At 31.5% G+C, this 19,256-nt stretch overlaps 1 protein-coding gene across 1 annotated transcript in view; it reads left to right on the top strand.

The window, feature by feature from the left end:
• The window catches only part of LOC148609979 (uncharacterized), a 163,968-nt gene that overhangs the window by 85,220 nt on the left and 59,492 nt on the right, over positions 1 to 19,256 (top strand). The window contains exon 10 of the mRNA XM_088541715.1: positions 7,008 to 7,119. Within this exon, the coding sequence (XP_088397841.1) occupies positions 7,008 to 7,119 (112 nt within the window). The remainder of the gene's footprint in view (positions 1 to 7,007; positions 7,120 to 19,256) is intronic.

A 19,256-nucleotide genomic window follows, 5' to 3' on the forward strand; every position in this document is an offset into this window, starting at 1 on the left:
TTGGGGGAATAAAATCCATTTTTGGCATACAACATAGTGCTTTCTCATATCATCATAGGATTTTCATTACCAGACTAAACTAACTAAATTGTTTTAAATCTGTGAATAAGAAGTAAAAATGTTGTCAACTTTCTTGTCTTACCATGGCTATAAGTGCATCCATTGGACATTTATGAGACCTAAGTAGATAATGGATCTTTATCCATTAAACTCTCCACTCAATTAGTAGACAGATGCTATTTGATACCTTAAGAAATTGGCATTGTTTTGTTGGTTTCAATCCCTTGTCTCCATATGTCCCTGAAAGTCCAAATAATATCTGGTCTGGAAAATTCAATCCCTTGTCTCCATATGCCCTTAAAGTCCAAACAATATCATATCTGGAAAATTCAATCCCTTGTCTCCGTATGCCTCTGAAAGTCCAAACAATATCTTATCTGGAAAATTCAATCCCTTATCTCTGTATGCCCCTGAAAGTCCAAACAATATCTGGTCTGGAAAACATAAAATACCAGGCTTACTTAGGTTGTATAACTACTCATTTTATTTTAGATTTTAGATATTATAGATTTTTTAAAACAGAAATGATGACATCACAGAAATGTTCCTCATTACCAGGCAAATGATGGTGTTTTCAATATGAACTTCCATTTCTTATCTTGCTCAAATTTAAGATTTATGAAAATTGTCATTAACCTGCCTTTTCACATATACTTGTCAAATCCTGATCTTTACATTCATTTTTTTTTTTACAATAATATATTTCCTAAAGATACTATGATTTTACTGCCTGCATGTTATTTAGTGTGGAACACATAATTGAGCGTATTTTTTCATAGACTGAAAAAATATAACTGTCATTCCTTAAATGTACACCTGAAGTTCATTGTACATGACTTGCAGAAGGTATGAAAATAATATTTGAAAATTCCTGCTTATCGAAAATATCTAACATGACCATAGAACTGGTTGAAATGTCTTGTAGGAGATATTAACAAGGTATTATTTGAATTTGGAATTATTTTTGATTTAAGAAAATAAGTTAAATAATTATTTAAATGACTAACCCTACTAAGGGGGAGGGGGGGGGTAAGTCATGCTGTCATGACTAGGGGAGGGGGGGGGTTAGTAAGTTTTCCTTGCCTTTTGATATCCAACTAACCTTACCCGTAGCCATGCCGGCATGACTAACCCCCTCAGTAAGGTTTAGTTTTACAAATTATTTTTTTGTCATTTTATTAATTCCAAAATAATTCCAGATTCAAGTAATACTTTGTTCATAGCATCTAAAGGTTGAAATTTGTTGATTCCTTTTGAAAGTTTGGCTTCATTCTCCTATCTCAGACATAGAAACTATCTCTTGATTAATCTTCATTGGGTTGAGGTTGTACAATGGTTGAAGCTGTATAATATACAACTTCTTATATTTCATTGTCCTTGATATGCCATATTATTTATTTAATTTTTTGCTGTTTTTTTTGGCTTCTGTTTGAAAATAGATAAAAACTTTCAACTTTTGTAATGTTCTTTATTATTGACCTATTTATGTCTTTTGGGTGGATTTTTATTATCACTACTTGTAGGAATTATATTTCTGTTTTTTTTATAGTTTTTTTTTATTTAAATGTTGACATTTTAATTATACCTTAATTATTGACCTGGAACCGTCTAAAGAAATTCCTGCATTCTGAGGTGAGTGATATGACCTCCTAAATCCCAGGCAAGATGAAAAGCACTCATTATTTCTATATCTTCTAAACTGTTGAAGATTTCTTGAGTACTTTGGTTTGGTATTGGGAAGACCAGAACAACAGTAACTACCAACATATTTTCAAAATACCAGCTAGGTTTCATTAACCATCCACAAATGCATGAAGAGCAATTAGTTGTTTTTAAGGTGCAACATACTGAGAGATTCCTGGAGGGGGTATTCCAGCAGCTCGGAAAAAATGGCCAACAATAGCCTAGGACTCTTCATTTTTTCTAGGACCCCACCCTTTAAAAATATATGGATCTGCTCCTGGTAAGGGAAAGTTGTTTAAATAAATTCATCATTATAGCAGTGAAATTTAGATTGATTGGTTATTTCGGTTTAATGTCTAATGTCAGGTTTTTCAAGCGTTTCGGGACAATAATTTTGGATTCTCCTTTATGCTAGTGGAATTCTAGTGGCTACCAATTTTTGGTCATTGGTGTGACCTGACCAGGGATTGAACTCAGGACCACCTCCGCCTGAGGTGTGATTGAAGGTTTAAATCACTGGAACAGTACGTAACTTTACTGAACTTTTAACCCTTACCAATCACACTCCTTAAAGATCATAATAAAGGTATCAATTGATCCACAAAAAATACAAAATAACTGAAAAATAAATATTGCTGCTCTGCTTTGTATCAAACTCAGAAATGAACCCCAAATACATCAGCCAGAAACTACCTGTTAAAAATCATTTGATTATCAATTAAACTCCATGTTGACTAGTATATCATTAGCCATTAGGAGATAACTGGCAGCTATCAGATGTAGTTATCTTATTTATATCGTAATAATCAGCTTTCAACAGCAGTTACTATCGTAAATAAACTGTCGAATTATTATACATAATCAAAGTAAAATATTTAACTTTCATTTTATTTAGCAGTTTATTCTGTTTTATTCTTTACACAAGTTCATAAGTTCAGTTGCTACTATAAAGCCTTTGACTTAAACAACTAGTATTTGTAGTACTGTAAACAGATGTTCTCTTGTGAGTACTACTGGTAATTTTCAATCCAAATTTGCCTCTATTTAATTTCACCACTTACACGGTTGTAATTAAAGTAACTCCACGCAACTGTCACTCTTTAGGGGATCTAAAATTATTGCTATTGCATTTTTTTTCTAATTGACAATTCAAGTGTCAGTCTCTGTAAGAATCAGGCAGTAGGTGAAACACATAATTTTGATAGTGTAATTTGACCATTTGCTTCATAAGAATTGAGAAAAACAGACAAGATTTTCCATACTATGCTGGACCATTGAGTTACAATTTCATTGAAATACACTGAAAATGAACATTTCAAGGACAGATAACTCTGTCAAAAACCTCATTTTTTAAAGATTCTATTGAAAAAATTCTGAGCAAAGCCAGTGATGCAGAGATCAAATAATGGTAGGGAAAGCATCCTTGAGTGAAATTACATAATCGGATTGGTGGGGTTTTGACATGCATGTGTCTGATCCCATTTTGCCTGATTCTTACAAATACTTACACTTAACCATTTTTGAAATATATGTGTAGACTGTGAGAGTGTCTTGACTTGGAATAAAAACAATATACAAATGCTGCATTGAGCCAAGCGTTTTATTTAATAAAGTCAAATTCTTGAAGAATGTGTTTATTACATTTATTCTCTACTAGTGGTTTTGATAGTGATGTTATGATGAATGCAGGTAGTTGATGCAAGAGTAGGAAAGTAGAGCCAAAGCGTTTTGGTGACCATCAATCTTCATCAATAAATATACTGTCAACACATTTTGTTTGCTCAAATTGAAGTATTGCAATATAGATTGTGATAATTTAACATGATTTAATGTCAATTTTAACATTTTTCAATAGCACAAATTGCTGGGGAAGAATGAGTATGCTACTTTATAGAATTTTACAAAATCACTGGAAGACCATCTAAATGTCATTAACTGGCTATTAGCATTTTCATTATAGATGAGATATTTAAATCTTAGATGTTTCCAGATTTCATCTAACCTTGTGTTGAACTTACTGAACATGATCATTGAAAACCATGAATTCATACCATACCTGTTAACCTTTGGAACCATTCATGTGGGGAATTCTGTTTGATACTGCCTCATGTGGGATATTTTTTTTGTAAAAGCAAATTTTTTATATAAAAGTTAAATTATTCAGTATTTTTCTCATAAATCTCCCACAAGTCATGTGTGAATTTGTCTGGCAGTTTCAAGGAGAGACAAATAGTGTTTTCTTTTCCTTGTTCTAATCATGAAAAAAGGAACAGAAATGGAGAGAAGCAACAGTTGCTCCATTGTATACCCTTGCTTTCACTTTCTCAGTTTATATAGGACCTATGCTTTGTTTGTCATGTTACTAATTTGATTAAATTGAAATCTGATACAATTTTTCAGTTATAGTTAGTGCAAGACAACTCAAACTTTGTCAAAAATTTGAATATTTGGGTCTTTTCAATGAAGGTTAAGGAGGAGTCTTAATTCTTCGATTAAACACAAATCCTGATTGATTTAAATTAAAATAAATGAAGTTTGAAAAAATGCTTTTTACCATTTACTGTAAAGAACATGAAACTATATGACCTGCTAATAGCACCCTTAATGCCCCTTTTTTAGTTGAAAAAAAGACCATTCATTGACTGCCCAAGGGCTCCTCATCACTTAATTTCTGAATTAGTTGTAATTTTAGAAGGAATGAACCACCTTCTACAACTTCTAATCCTATTATGAATTTGCATATATTTATAAACCCTTCCTTAAACCCCTCATTAATTATTAGAGGGAGAATCCCTTAAAATTTATGAAATAAGTAGGATCTTTCACATAATAATATCAGATTTGTCGGTGGTTTTCATTTAAATGTAATACATTTTCTGTGATAAATACTAAATTATTGAATTTTTACATCAAAATTTGCTTCTTCGTGAAAATCTCCAACACGAGACGATGTCAATGGGGGAAAATCTCCCACATGAAATGTTCCATAGGTTAAAGGAATTTATTTGAAAGAATATTTAAATTTAAACTCTATAATACCATACTTAAACAGTGCAGTTAAGTACAGTAAAACCTGTCTAAACCAAACCCAATTGAGTTTAGACAGTTGTATGGTTTACACAGAGTTTTGAAGGGATTAAGTGGCAGATCCAAAGAATCACCTAGAGTGGGCCCATTATGGGGCCAGAAAAAAAAACCCTTGATAAACACATTTTAATACAAATATATGCTATTTTCATTTTTGCAAATTGATAATGGGGCTTACTCCCACCCAAAGCCCCAAGCTCCAAACAGTGTCTGATGATTGAAGTTCACCCTTGACGCTGCTGCCAGCCCTCTCAGAAAATTCCAGAATCTTGCAAAGTTTTAGAAAGAGTGAATGATTTTATGCAACATTATCCAATTGTCAAACTACTGTGAAAGAATTTTTGTTCATGGGTTACCAATTTTCATAGTTTTCGTTGGTAGGCCAAATCATGAAATTTGGTTCTCAACGAAAAGGAGATTTCCATTAATGTATATACTGAAAACCTCAAAACCATGAATTCAAGAATGCACTAACTTGTGTTTCTTCCCTATTCCATGAATATTGGTATCCACAAATAAAAGTACCTTCACAGTAGGTATTATTATAAAAATGCCCAAGAATTTAGAAAGGCCTGTCTACAGTGGCTTATAAGAGGAAACAAACATCTGCGGCTGGGTGGAGCTTGCCAGGCCCCCTTTGGATCCACATATGGGATTTCAGTGTATGTCTGGTATAGATGAGTTTTTCAGGGTTCAGTTTAAACAGTTTGCACTGTAATGAACAAGGTACAATCTACCACAACTGAGGAAGTAAGGATAAAAAATTAAACACATGTTTTATCTGATGAATTAATCAATGATGAGAAAAAGTGTAATTATAGATTATTATATACATTAATATTCTAGTATCTATGTATAATGAGGTTCCACAAATATCCACTGATTATTATTTTCAGCATATTCTTGTCTATCTTGTGATCATGTGATTATTTTTATCATTATCAAAAGCAACAAAACAATGACATCAATTTGTTTGCAGTATGATGCATAACTTTTTCTAATTTTGCATGGTAATTTTTTGGCAAATCATCAGGATAAATCTAATCAACCAGAAAAAACATACAAAGCTAAGCAATGGTAATTGTTCTGCTGAAATCCCCTAGCCAATTGGGAAACTTAATGAGAAAAAAAAGTTACCAGTGAAAGGAAAGAATCAACCTCCTCAGAAACATCGTCAGATCCCAAAGACTGATGTTTGCTAATATATAGCAGATGACAGTTTTGGCAATCTAATCGCTGCATCTGTCTGTTGGCACTATCTACCTGAAGCAGACGTCAATTGCTTATCTATCTTCTGCTTAGTGGATACTTGCAGACGACACTTGGAACTATTGGTTTTAGGACATCTATTTTTGCTCTGTGACAATTTCGTTATTTTTCGCTTTTGCTTCAGTGAATTTGCTAATTTTTTTTTCCTGTTGGATATTTAATTGGTTTGTGCCATTAATACATGGCCTAATTACTTAGTTTCTCAAGGGTGATATAAATACAACTTATTGAAAACTAATGTGGTTTAAGACTATTAGCGATAGTTTTTCAAATTATTTCCAGGAAACAAGGAGTTAAATTACTGCTTCATATATAATTAGAGCATAAATTTTACTTATTTTCAACATCGAACAAAACTGTCTTTCATTCTATGCTGGAAAATTTTGTGTGAAAATGCAAACTTGCTTATGAACCAAATCGGAAACATTGAAACTTTATATAAGAAGCTGTCGTAATTTGTGCCAACAAATGACAATCTTTCCAAATGCCTGTGTCAGATTCAGGTCTTGTCAGTCCTATTGATAGCAATATGTCATCGGGCACACGGCCAAAATCACCTCCTGAACAATCGTCATCACGCTCAAAATTACAACGACAAATTTCTATTACAAGAACAGAACAGCTGGGTGATCAGGATATAAAACGTAAACAATTCTCAAAACAAGAAAGCAAGGACAGTGGTATTGTGACAGAAATGACGCTAAGACCAAAAGACATTGATCTTACTCGCTCAGAAAGTACAAAATCAAGAAAAAAAGTAGAAAGAACTCCAAGTACAAGATCAAAATCAAAAAGGGAAAATATGAAATATAAACAACGGAGTAAAACAACAAGTGATCTTGTGCCATATAATCATAACGAAGAAAATGAGGTGAGTTTTAATTTTTTCATATTTTTCACTTTTTCAGAAATTTAGCAAAACATCAATATTCAAAAGTGTATGAAACACAGGAAGACATGTGTCGGAAACGTAATGAAATAAGGATGGCGAACATTCAGTTAGCAGCTATTAGGGCACAGGTAAGTAGTGTTTATTATCGTTGGAACACCCAACAGATGGTCAGGTGAAATAATAGTATCTATGGTCAAAATAAACCATTCATTAATTCTTCTTACTAATGCATGTATTGTTATTACTCCCAAAAAATTATCGTTAATCAAATGAAACCTGAAATAATGATAGGAAGCAATTATTATAAAAAGTCTTTCCTTGTGTTCAAGTCCTAATGTATTAATTAACAACTTTCCTGGACCAATGGTTTAACAGTTTGTATTTTAAAGTGTTCAAATTTCTTACTGGTATTTAGAATTGAAGGCCCAGGAAATTTTGCAATTTGTTATTAAAGGCACCTTAAGAAAAATCAAAGGTCCTCAGTACAGCTCAAGGTATAAGGTTTGGAACTCAATGCCCTAGGTAAATTAAATTTAAAAAGTCATTGGTCAGATTTTGAGAGCCCTAGACCTCAGATCCACACTAATTTGAAACCCTGCTGTATAATACATCGCAGGTGTTGATCAAGAGCATTTTGAGAGGGAGTCATAAAAAAATTACTTATACTGGTAATGTACCATGATTATAAATGTACACAATTATTAAGATGATTTTTTATGATGTAATAAAGTTAAAATTTTTTCCTGAAACTGTTTAATTTTTTATTTTCATGATTTAATGATATTTATTTTCATGGTGAACAGGGAAGTCTGTATTTTTTGTAGCCACAAAACTTGGTAGAGCAAACTAATTTATTTGACAGACTTTTATGAAACTTTGCAACCTTACAAATAAAAAATAACTGTAATTTTAGGGTAATTCCTTTTATTATAGAGTTATCTGCATATTATGAATTACTCTCCTTTTAAAACATGTTTGATGTTTAGGAATAACAATGGTGTATTGCACATTAAGTTAAAATTTTTATTTTTTTTTATTTTTAGGTACTACTGCTCTAAGATATAACAAAATAATTTATTATACAATTTCTTTTTAAAAGCATAATGTATTTATCAATTGAATTCTAATTAGTGTTAATTGGTATGAGTTGCAATCCCTCTCCAAAACACCTCCCTAATTGGTCCTGAAATACTTTATCCAATCAAGCTTTTCCAGTGAAAGCTAATAATAAGACACTATAAATTATTCGAAGGTTTTCATGGTTTGGTAACTTAATGATTAACTTGACACAATTATATGGCAAGACGAATCATACTTATTGCACTTATTACAAGCTGGGTCTAGGAAAACAAAAAGGGTCAATATATATATTAGGAAGAAACTTGAAACAGATCAATCTAATTTACTAATTTATTATATAGATAACAGTGTTTTATCGAATGTTCCTAGTGTAATAAATTTCAATAATAATCACACTGAAATAAATTAGATAATTTCACTCTCCGACTTTTCACGAGAAAGCAAGGACAGTGGTATTGTGACAGAAATAATGCTACAACCAAAAGACATTGATCTTACACTGTAAAATAAATTCGGAATTTCACTCTCAGACTTTCTTCTCCAAAAACATCACAACTTTTATATCAATTTGCCAATCACAGAATTTAAAATTCATGTTGAAAATATCGATAAATTATGAAGAAATCTATATAATAAATAGGATAATCAATTGGTTATCATGAATAACGAAAATATTAACAAGAACGCTTGAGTATTTAACTCGTGTGTGGAACAAGTCCCGCACACTTGTTAAATCTAGGCGTTCTTTGGCACTCGGGATAATTTTTTTGTTATTCACTCAGTCCAATTTATTATTCTATTATTATTAAGTGAATGACATCCTTCACTTCTTGGAGAAGTCTTTGGGCAAGTAAATTCACAAAATGTTGAAAGTGTAAAACTTGATCGTAAGTTTTGATGTCTCAATTCTTTGTTTTGTTATGTCATCAAAACTTACAACTAGTTGTACACTTACAAAATTTGATGATATTAAGATCTGATCATGAGTTCCCTTACTAATTTCACAACTGGGAAAAAATCTGTATAAATGGAACTCCTTTTGCAGTAAGCCTGTAATTATTGACCTTTTTAAACTTTTAAAAGAACAAAAAACTAATGTATGTTTGCCGACTTATAATTTGAACTATGGAGAACACCCTTGTAGCCTTCAATTTTCCATGATATCAGCAAATTTAAAAACAAATCAGCATTATATGTCACATGAGTTAACCAAAACAGTTAATCTCACATTGCCTTAGGTAAACTATATAACTCAACCCTTTGCACATAAAATATATTTTGATCAGGTCATGAAAACATGATATTTGGGTAATAAATTAGATAGATAGACAGTCATAAATTTCCTTAATTAGTTCCTGATTTTTTTCTAATTGTAAACATAATCAAGGTTTATTGCAAAAATATGTCTAGGAGATGCAAGATGTTTTGTTGTCTTAAGAAAGAATGTTGGTAGAATTCATATTTACATTATCCCTGTATACAGCTATGCATAGTTTACAGCATATGAAATTGAATCTGTTACATGCAAGGTTATGTAAGGTGTTGAAAGCAAAGAATTAACAGGAAATAGTTAATTGTAAGTGTTTGTAAGAATCAGGCAAAATTTTTCAATAGAATCTTAAACAAATGAGGTTTTTGACAGAGTTATCTGCCCTTGGAATGTCCATTTTCAGTGTATTTCAATGAAATTGTAACTCAATGGTCCAGTATGGTATGGAAAATTTTGTCTGTTTTCCTTGATTCTGATGGTGCAAATAGTCAAATTACACTATCAAAATGATGGCTTTTTTATACTATGTTTCACCTACTGCCTTTTTCTTACAGGGACTGACACTTAAGTGTGGTTCTAAAGCACTCCCTTTAAAGATATGCTGATTATACATTATTGTATCATCAAAATATCTTATAGTATTCTGTAAATAAATTAGGCTTGTTTAATAAGCTGTTAGAATATGATTTTTTTTATTTTTACCCAGTAAAGAATAATAGAAGATAGCATATTCAGCTGTAGTAAGCCATAAGTTAGGCCATGGAATTTCATTCAACTATTGATAGTGCAGAACTATGATATCTATGTGTCATAGTGTAAAAACTGTTTCTCTAAGTTTAAAACTTTTAACCACAGTCACCAACAGTGAAAACAGTTCTAGTAGTTGCTTAATTCTATCTGTCCATCTGTCTTTCCATTCAGTTGATCAAAAATAGAGGGTAACTACTTGCCAAATGTGTAATCTGTAACTCAACAAGTATTAAGCCAATACTATTCAAATTTTGTTTAATGCTAAATATTTGAGGATAGGCATATCTCATACTTTAATATGGCCACTTAATGATGTTTTATATGAAAGTACCATGTCTTTGCTTTTATATAGAAATTATTCATTCAATACAGAGATAGATTTATTTACCGAGTAGATCTAATTTCTCTGCACAAACTCCATTACACCATTGTTAAATAGTGGAGTTGCATTGATTATGCATCATGAACTCCTGATATTTCTGTAGAAGATTATTCAAATATAAGTTGTAAAATTACGACAAATGTGTCAAATTATTCTTCCAGTACCATCACAAAGTGTAGGAAAAGGGCATCTGGTCAACTGTGTATACTAAATATCATATTTACATAATTCTGTGCTTCCATGCAGAAAATGCCAGAATTTTATTATGATGAAAAGAGAATGCTTTATTCTTCTGCTGGCATCGAAGGTCGTTAAGATGCAAAACTAAGTCATTATGTCTATTACGAGACTCCATACAAGGAATTTTCTGTGATTTAACATCTATTGAAACATGCTTTTCTATCATCTTTTATACTACCTGTTTTTGTTGTCTTTGTGGCCCTTAATTTTAATATGTATATTTTTACAATTGATTTCATTGGTATTTATTTTATTTTTTATTAACCTTTGCAGGTGAAAGTTCTTAATTTAAGTAAACTGATACTTAATTTTTAATAACAATATTAATGTGTATAAACTTCCTAGATATGCTTTAAGGAAAATTAGAATTTTTTTTTATTCATATCCCCACTCAAAGTTGGAATCACCTTGTCTGTCTGTCCATCTGTATTTCTATCCATCTGTCTGAGTTAAGTAGCAATTGCCTTGACTCCCAAGGGGATTGACTATTTCAGATTTTTCAAGTGGCTTTTTGTTGTTAGTGAGTTTGGTTGCTGTCCAATGTCAAAGGGGTATACTCAGCGCAACAACTATCGCAACTTCATGTGTCTATAAATTGATTACATTGAAAAGTCAAGTTGGTCAGAGAAAAAGTTAATAGACTCTTAAAGTAAATGTAATGGAAGAATAATTAATTGCTGATGTGTAGTTCACACAGTCAGACCACTTAGGCTTGAGCTGAATTTCTGCAAATTTTCTTTTTACCTTTTAAAGTTTGGGCAAATCTCATTCAAGTTGACACTACGTGTCACAATTAAACTGTTTGTTTTACAACCTACTCAACTATGAATAATTGGAAAACCAGTCTTAACCAGACACTTTTAAACTCCCTTAAGAAGGTTGACGTAGGGTAAGGAACATGATTATTGAAATCAGTGATATGTTTATACCATATTCAATTATACCAAAGCCTTTTAAGCTTTCATTTGAAACAGAATGAAATCAATCCAAGTTACATTGATGCTTACGTGAGATTGATATAAAGAGCCTGAATACAAACATTCCAATGATTTTTAAGAGTGGTGTCCCTTGCCTTTGGTCTACCTCCTTATATAAATTTGATTGTATTTTGAACCAAACATCTGTCTAACTTAAACCAATTTTTGAGTCAAAAGTGGTTGGGTTTAGACAGTCTTCACTGTATATATAAATTTTTTCAGAAGAAGGACAAATAATCTAATGTTTAGAATTAACCTTGGAAGGTGCAATTGAATGAATAGCTGACCATGCAGTTAATTTATTCATTAAAATTCTGGGAACATACAATAAAGAATTGCTGCTGTATAGTTATGAATAGTTGTCAATAGAAAGTTTTTATTTTACTAAATTTGTCAACAATTTAAGACTTAGCACTTTACGTAGCTTTGATATAATTGACAAACTTTTAAGTATAGATACATTTAAGAACCATGCATGTAATGATAAATGTGATACTTTGAAATTTTTGGTCAACTGAATAAAACAACTCGATTGTTCCTAAAGTTACTTTTGATACCAAAAAGAGTTGTATCTAGAACAAAGTATTATTTGAATTTGGAATTATTTTAAATTTAAGAAAATAAGTAAAAAAATATTTATTAAACTTACCCCTACTAAGGGGGTTAGTCATATGCAATCATGACTAAGGGGGGGGGGGTGGAGGGGTAGTAAGTTTCCATGAATGCCAGCATGACTAACCCCCTTAGTATGGGTTAGTTTTACAAATTTATTTTTGGTCATTTTCTTAATTCCAAATTCAAACAATATCTTGTTTGAAGGTTAGTAAAACTGAAGTTAGTCGAAATAGTTTTTTTGCAGTCTCTTTTTTTTTTTTTAAATTGTCTCACTATTTTTTGTCACTACAGGTCACTGTGAAAACAAATATTTTTCTTTTCACCTCTTTCCCAAATTCTTGTGTTACTTTTATCGGTTATCAAACCACTTATGATATTATAGATGCATTTATGCTATTTAGAAAATTTACAAGAATGGTCTTGCCACCATTTGCTCAATTCTTGGGTGAATTTCTACATCATCAGGCAAATTAATAGGACTAAACAATTGAGACACCCTCTGCATGTTTCCTGTGTTGACCAGTACTTCATTAGACAAATGAATATAACTGAACATGAGTAAAAAATCCTGTATACATGCACTGCAGCAGTGATTTAGTAGCACTTTTTTCTTGGTACTCTTGTACAGATTATATATTTTTTATGTAGGATTTTCTACCTCTGTGGAAGCCTCGTGACTGTGGTAACATCTCCAATAGATTTGTTGTAATGTAAACTTATGTTAATGAAGAGTTATGTCAACTGCTGTCTTCAATTGTTACAAATCTAGGAGGAATATCTGTCTGGTCCATTTGCTGTGTAGTAATGCCTGTTCTTGAAAAGATTAATTGTACACTGCAGTAGACAATCTGTACTGAGTTTGAATGTCATAGTCAGCATGTGTTTTCAGGGAGTCCTATTTTAAAAGAAATGGATGAAATAAGAGGGTAGTTTTATTATCTTAAAAAAATAGCCATGGTAATGCCAGTTAAAATATTCTTTAGATTCCCATCCCCCTCCAAAAAAAAAGGAAGAAAATCTTATGTCTCCTTGTATTATCTGAAGATGTAAGGTACAGTCTTTTTATACAAGTCATCATTATAGTCTATTAATCTCATTCACTTCAAAAACTGTTTAATAAGTATTTTTGTTGCTGTTCATGTGGATGTAGAAGGCAAAAAATTATGTACAATGGTACATACGAAAATATACCATAAAGAATTGTAGTCTTAGTAAGCTGTGGACAGTATCTTAGAAATAACTCCCATTCTATTGACTCCTATCATTCTATTTACTTTGTTGCCAATCTCATGCCATTGAATTAACCCTGGTTGATCTCTAGGAAATTAGAGAACTTTTCAGCGAACAAGTAATGACTTTGTAAATTATATTTATCATGATTTGTATCTGTTAGCTAATCTGATCAGGGCTACAGCTGTAATATACATAAATGGTCATGTTAGTTTATATTGTATGTGTTATACATCTGTGATGACTTTATATAGTCATTTGTATAACATTTTTGATAGGTTGATAAATGAAGCATCCATTTTAGTTTAGGGGTCAAGTTTAAAATCAAAGTTTGGACAAATAGTTATGGTAAAAATCCAAGAAGTGAAATCTCTACAAGGAAAAATAAAGATGACCAGCTATAAAAGAGGATTATAAACAAAACCCCATTGAAATCTGGCTCATCAAGTTGAACTGATACAAATCAGGTGGGTGAATGGATTGCTCTCGACCTGAAATACATGAAATATCTGGCATAGAACAATATTAAAACATAACCAATCAATCAATCGTTCAGTTCAAAAAGAGGATTAAAATATGAAACCAAACCTCTTTGAAATGCTCCCTAAATTAAGGGTGAAAGAGAACAATGGTCAACATTGTCCATTCATGCAGGTCCAGCTAGCTGAAAAATTATATCTATAGCTGATAGGACCAAGTTATTTCCAAAATTTGAAACTGCTTAGATTGTATTTAAAGATATATATGCCATTATTTGGGGCCATTGTACTAATAATGATGATTAATTTCATACAAAAAGCTAATCTCCATTAATCACATGGCTTTGCTACTTTAGACCAAAATGTATGGTAATGCAATGTATTTATGTTATGAAGATCATTTCTTGGTTTAATCTTTGTTCTATACACATCTATTATAGATTGTGAGGTCATTGATATAATCTATTATATAATGAGAATAGGTATGGTGAATATGTCAGAGACCACAATCCCGCTTGGATGAAAATGTCAGCTAATATGCCAGTTTTGTTATGTAGATTTTGGTTTGAAAAGTTTCATTTTAAATTTTGCAATATCAGGAACAGGGATGTGTTTTTCTGCAGATTCATAGATTTTTGTGTTTGTGAAGGTTATGATTCTTTATATAGCTATATTTTTATTTTCAATATGCCAGTTTCCACTTCCCCATACCTCTTGGCCAAATCCAACTTTATTATTCATATTACAAGTTTGAAATGCTAATTCCAATGCTATAGTATAGTACTATTTTAGGCTAAGATCATGATTATGACGTATAAAACATTCGTGTCTTGTTTCTTTTCGATATTTGTGGTTCTCTTCTTCCTGTACGTGCATGATTATGCTATTTTTAATTCACTGACATGTGACTCATGATTTATTTCATTTTATTTTTGGAACTTGATGTTGTTACAGTATGAAAGATTTAGCTGTAGTTAGTAATAGTAAGAGGACTAGCTATTTTAGTAAGACACTCGTGTCTTATAATATATAGTAACTTTTTTTTTAGATATGGCTTGTACTTCTTCCAGGAACTAGTCTAGAATTGGAGCATTCATGATTATTTATATGATCAAGGGTGCGCTCTACTTGTATAACGCACTGGTATTTAATACAAGCTACCTGGTAATAGTTGAACAGATACTTGCCAATCTAATTAAAATTAGACCTATCAATTGTTCCATTCAGTCCCTGCATGTAAGATCTAACAACAATGTTTTTATGAGCTTGTGATATTGAAAACCTTGATGCAGTAATTTCTCAGTTATATAAAAATTCCCTTCCGAAACATAGTTACAAACATGAGCAAATCAAACCAATTATGATATGTAAACACTATATGATGGTCACAAGGAGATAAGTCTTATTATGCTGACATGGTATTTTTTTAGGAGGAAATTTCAAAGTTATTTGTACTTGGAGAAAAAAATGATAAAAACCTTGCTTATAAGTGTGAATGTAAGAAATCTTAATTTGACCACTCATGACTGAAGTAGAATCTGTATTACTACATTTTCTCATAATAAAATCGGGAAATAGAAAAAAATGCATCCTTGACAAAAGAATTTTTTTTGCCATTTATTTATATTTTTTTTGGTTTTGTTTACAGTTGTTAAACTGTTGAAGTAATTTGTACAAATAAAATGAAATAATCAATCAAATTTGAAATGTAATATTTACTGCATATAACAAAATGAGCATCAAATATTTATGGTATTTTATTGGAATTTTTCATGTCATGTCCCAACAGAAATTTCAACTTTTATGAAAAATCAATATTTTCCAAAACACAACTTCATCAGTTTCAAAAACTTTTGTCGCAGTGAAATGAAAAATTGAGTATTATAAGTTCAGGATTAACAACATGAATATCTGTTAGAATGTAAAGTGAGATGATTTTTACAATCTAAGGCTGAGCATATGGATTATGTGTTTTTTTGGTACCAGTAAATAGTTAAATATATAAAATGGGAGATGTGGTATGATAACCAATGAGACAGTCATCCACCAAATACCAGTTTTACACTTTCATTGTAAATTACCTCTTTGCATACAATTAATTTCACATCAACAAAGCTTTTAATTCATGTTATTCATAATTGAAAATTGAAAGAAGGATCTGCCTGTTTTATTTTGAAGGAGTGGATTGGAATAAGAATCTAAAAACTATCTTGGCATGGCCTGACCCATGACTATTTATTTTTTGTACATTAATGCCAATCAGTCCTGCACTTAGATTCCTTATATTTAGTAACTGGTTGTCTAAATCTCCATTTAACAATGATTTGTAACCTTGTCTACTTTGAATCTACTAGGAAAGTCTATGTTGGCTAGTGGCTGTTTGATAAATATACTTCGAAATAAATTGAGTACATGTAATAAGGTTAGCTATAGTACTCAAGGAATCAGAACATCTTTATCATTCTTCATATTTAATCTTTGCTGGCTGCAAAATTTAAAACAAAATATAACAGAGTGGAAAAACTATTAAATACATCATACATTAAAACAGTACCATAAAATTATGATTTTAATGATAGGGTCAAATGTATCTTATCCTTACCAAAGAGATACAGTAATGCTAATCCACCTGTCTTTTCTTAAAACATTTGTCATTCCAAGATTAAACATCCTTCAATAGATTTTAATCAGATTTTGTACATACTGGCAATGTATTTAGGCAAATCTAGGAGCTTGTTTAAGGTCATTTTTCAAAGGTCAAGGTTACTGAAGTATATTTTAAACACAATGTTTTATTGCCCTTGTTTTTGTAGGGTTTTAAAATTTAATGGATTTCTTTTTTACTTATAAAAATGCTTTTGTTTTGTGAGAAACTGCATGGTTGTCAAGGTGTTGGCTTCATGAAGTTATCATTGTAAATTGTTGAAAATGCACTAATGATATGTTCAAATCCAAAACACAAAATTACAAAGTTTGACAAAAATTCTTGAAAAACCTTCAAATATTGGAATCTTGTAATTAGTAACCCCATTTCCTCAGTATTGAGGTTTGCTTCTCAATTATTATTTCAGACAGCTAATATTGGAAATTGTAAATTTGATACTTGGTTTGGAATAAAAGAAGACTGTCAGCACATTCACTTGATCTATTGCAAATTAACTTTTGGTTAACTTGAGCTACCTTTTGGTTAATTTGTTTTACCTATTGTTGGTAAATTGTGCTACCTGTTGTTAAACATGTACTACCTATTGGTTAACTTGTGCTACCTGTTGGTGGTTAACTTTTGCTACCTGTTTGTTAATTTGTGTTTTCTGTTGTTCAGCTTGTGTTACTTGTTGGTGGTCAACTTGTGCTACCTGTTGGTGGTAAATTTGAGCTATCTGTTGGTTAACTTGTGTTACCTATTGCTGGTTAAATCACGCTACCTGTTTTTTAACATGTGCTACCTGTTGGTGATTAATTTTTGCTACCTGTTAGTTTATTTTTGTTATCTGTTGTTCAGTTGGTGTTACCTGTTGGTTAACTTGTGCTACGTGTTTGTTAATTTGTGTTTTCTGTTGTTCAGCTTGTGTTACTTGTTGGTGGTCAACTTGTGCTACCTGTTGGTGGTTAACTTGAGCTATCTGTTGGTTAACTTGTGTTACCTATTGTTGGTTAAATTACGCTACCTGTTTTTTAACATGTGCTACCTGTTGGTTAACTTGTGCTACCTGTTGGTGATTAATTTTTGCTACCTGTTAGTTAATTTGTGTTACCTGTTGATTTACTTGTGCTAACTGTTGATTTACTTGTATTACCTGTTGGTTAATTTTCATTATTTTTATTCTCACATGATTCTGTCTCTGTCTTTTTTTCCCTATACATTGTAGTATATACCTGGGAAGAATAATATTCTCTCTCATAGCAACATTATTCTAAGGACTTTAAGTTTGGTGGAATATATATTTCTAAATGGATTTTTAACAAGTGTAATTGTGCTTCAATGAAATAGCAAAATTATATGAATATATTGCCTGTCATTCTTTGTAATTGTTTGAGTTATGGTTTATCCTTCTTTATTGTTAAATCTATTTTTCTCAGTTCAGATTGTTTGATTTCTCTGTTTTTGACACACAGTAATCTATCCAATCTAACATCTGAGTATTCCAGAGTTCAAGATTTAATATTTCTGAACTTGACCCTGAAAACTGAGGCAAGATTTTCGAGTTTACAGTATAGCTTTATTTATTTGCCATATCTAAGGTCATTGACAGTCTATGATTACCCTCACTGTATCTTGATTAACACTTTCTTGTATTTCTAATATGATTAGCAAACATTACTTCATGTTATTTATACTCTACAAATACATTTCCCAGAGATGGCCAGAAAATGAGATGAATGGTTTTCTCTATTAATCCTGAGAGAAATCATTTTATTCATTAGTCGTGGGATCAAACACCATGTAATGTTTTGTGTATTATGCTGTTTATAAGAATGAACTTCTCCCAGGGTCAGTAGACGTGATAGAATTATGACAACTCTATTATGATGAATGCTACACAAACATGACTTCCTTACTCAAGTTTTGTCATTGGGTTTCTTCATATTAATGGATAATGGCACTACCAGAAATTGGTATACAAACAATATTTTTACAGTCCATGTTTGTCTCTGGTTTAACTTTCTTAATATCTTGTGGCATTACCAGAAATTACTGTTTTAATATGATTTCTTTACTCAGGGTTTTGTTTCTCAATATAAATGGCTAATGACGCTACCAGAAATTGGTATACAAACATGACACCCTTACTCTGTGTTTGCCTTTGGTTTTCTCAGTAGTAAAGGATAATGGAAAACCAGAAATTAAAATAGTAATATCCTAGGAGTTTATTTATAGGCTGAATCTAACTAGTGTAGAAGGGATGTTAATGTGCATGTGCTGATGTTTGCTAGAGCACATCAGTGAAGGACCCAGTTATTCTAAAAAGGGGGAGGTGGCTGAATGGTCTAATGGAGGAATTCAAGTTTTACTAATATAATCAACCATATAAATTGAGCATAAAAGGACTGTCCCCCTTGCCCCCTTCCCAATTTGGATCCACCTTGAACATTTCAAATTAACCTTCTAAAAGGCAGATTATTTCACTAGAAAGGTATTCTTTGGATCCACATTTGAACATATCAAATTAATCTTTGAAATGTATATTATTTCACAAGAAAGGTATCACTGTGGTCAGATGAACCAATTGGCATCTTTACT

This window comes from Perna viridis, chromosome 8, assembly GCF_037379345.1.
Source record: "Perna viridis isolate PV_CMFRI_1.1 ecotype Kerala chromosome 8, ASM3737934v1, whole genome shotgun sequence".
Classification (NCBI taxonomy): Eukaryota; Metazoa; Mollusca; class Bivalvia; order Mytilida; family Mytilidae; genus Perna; species Perna viridis.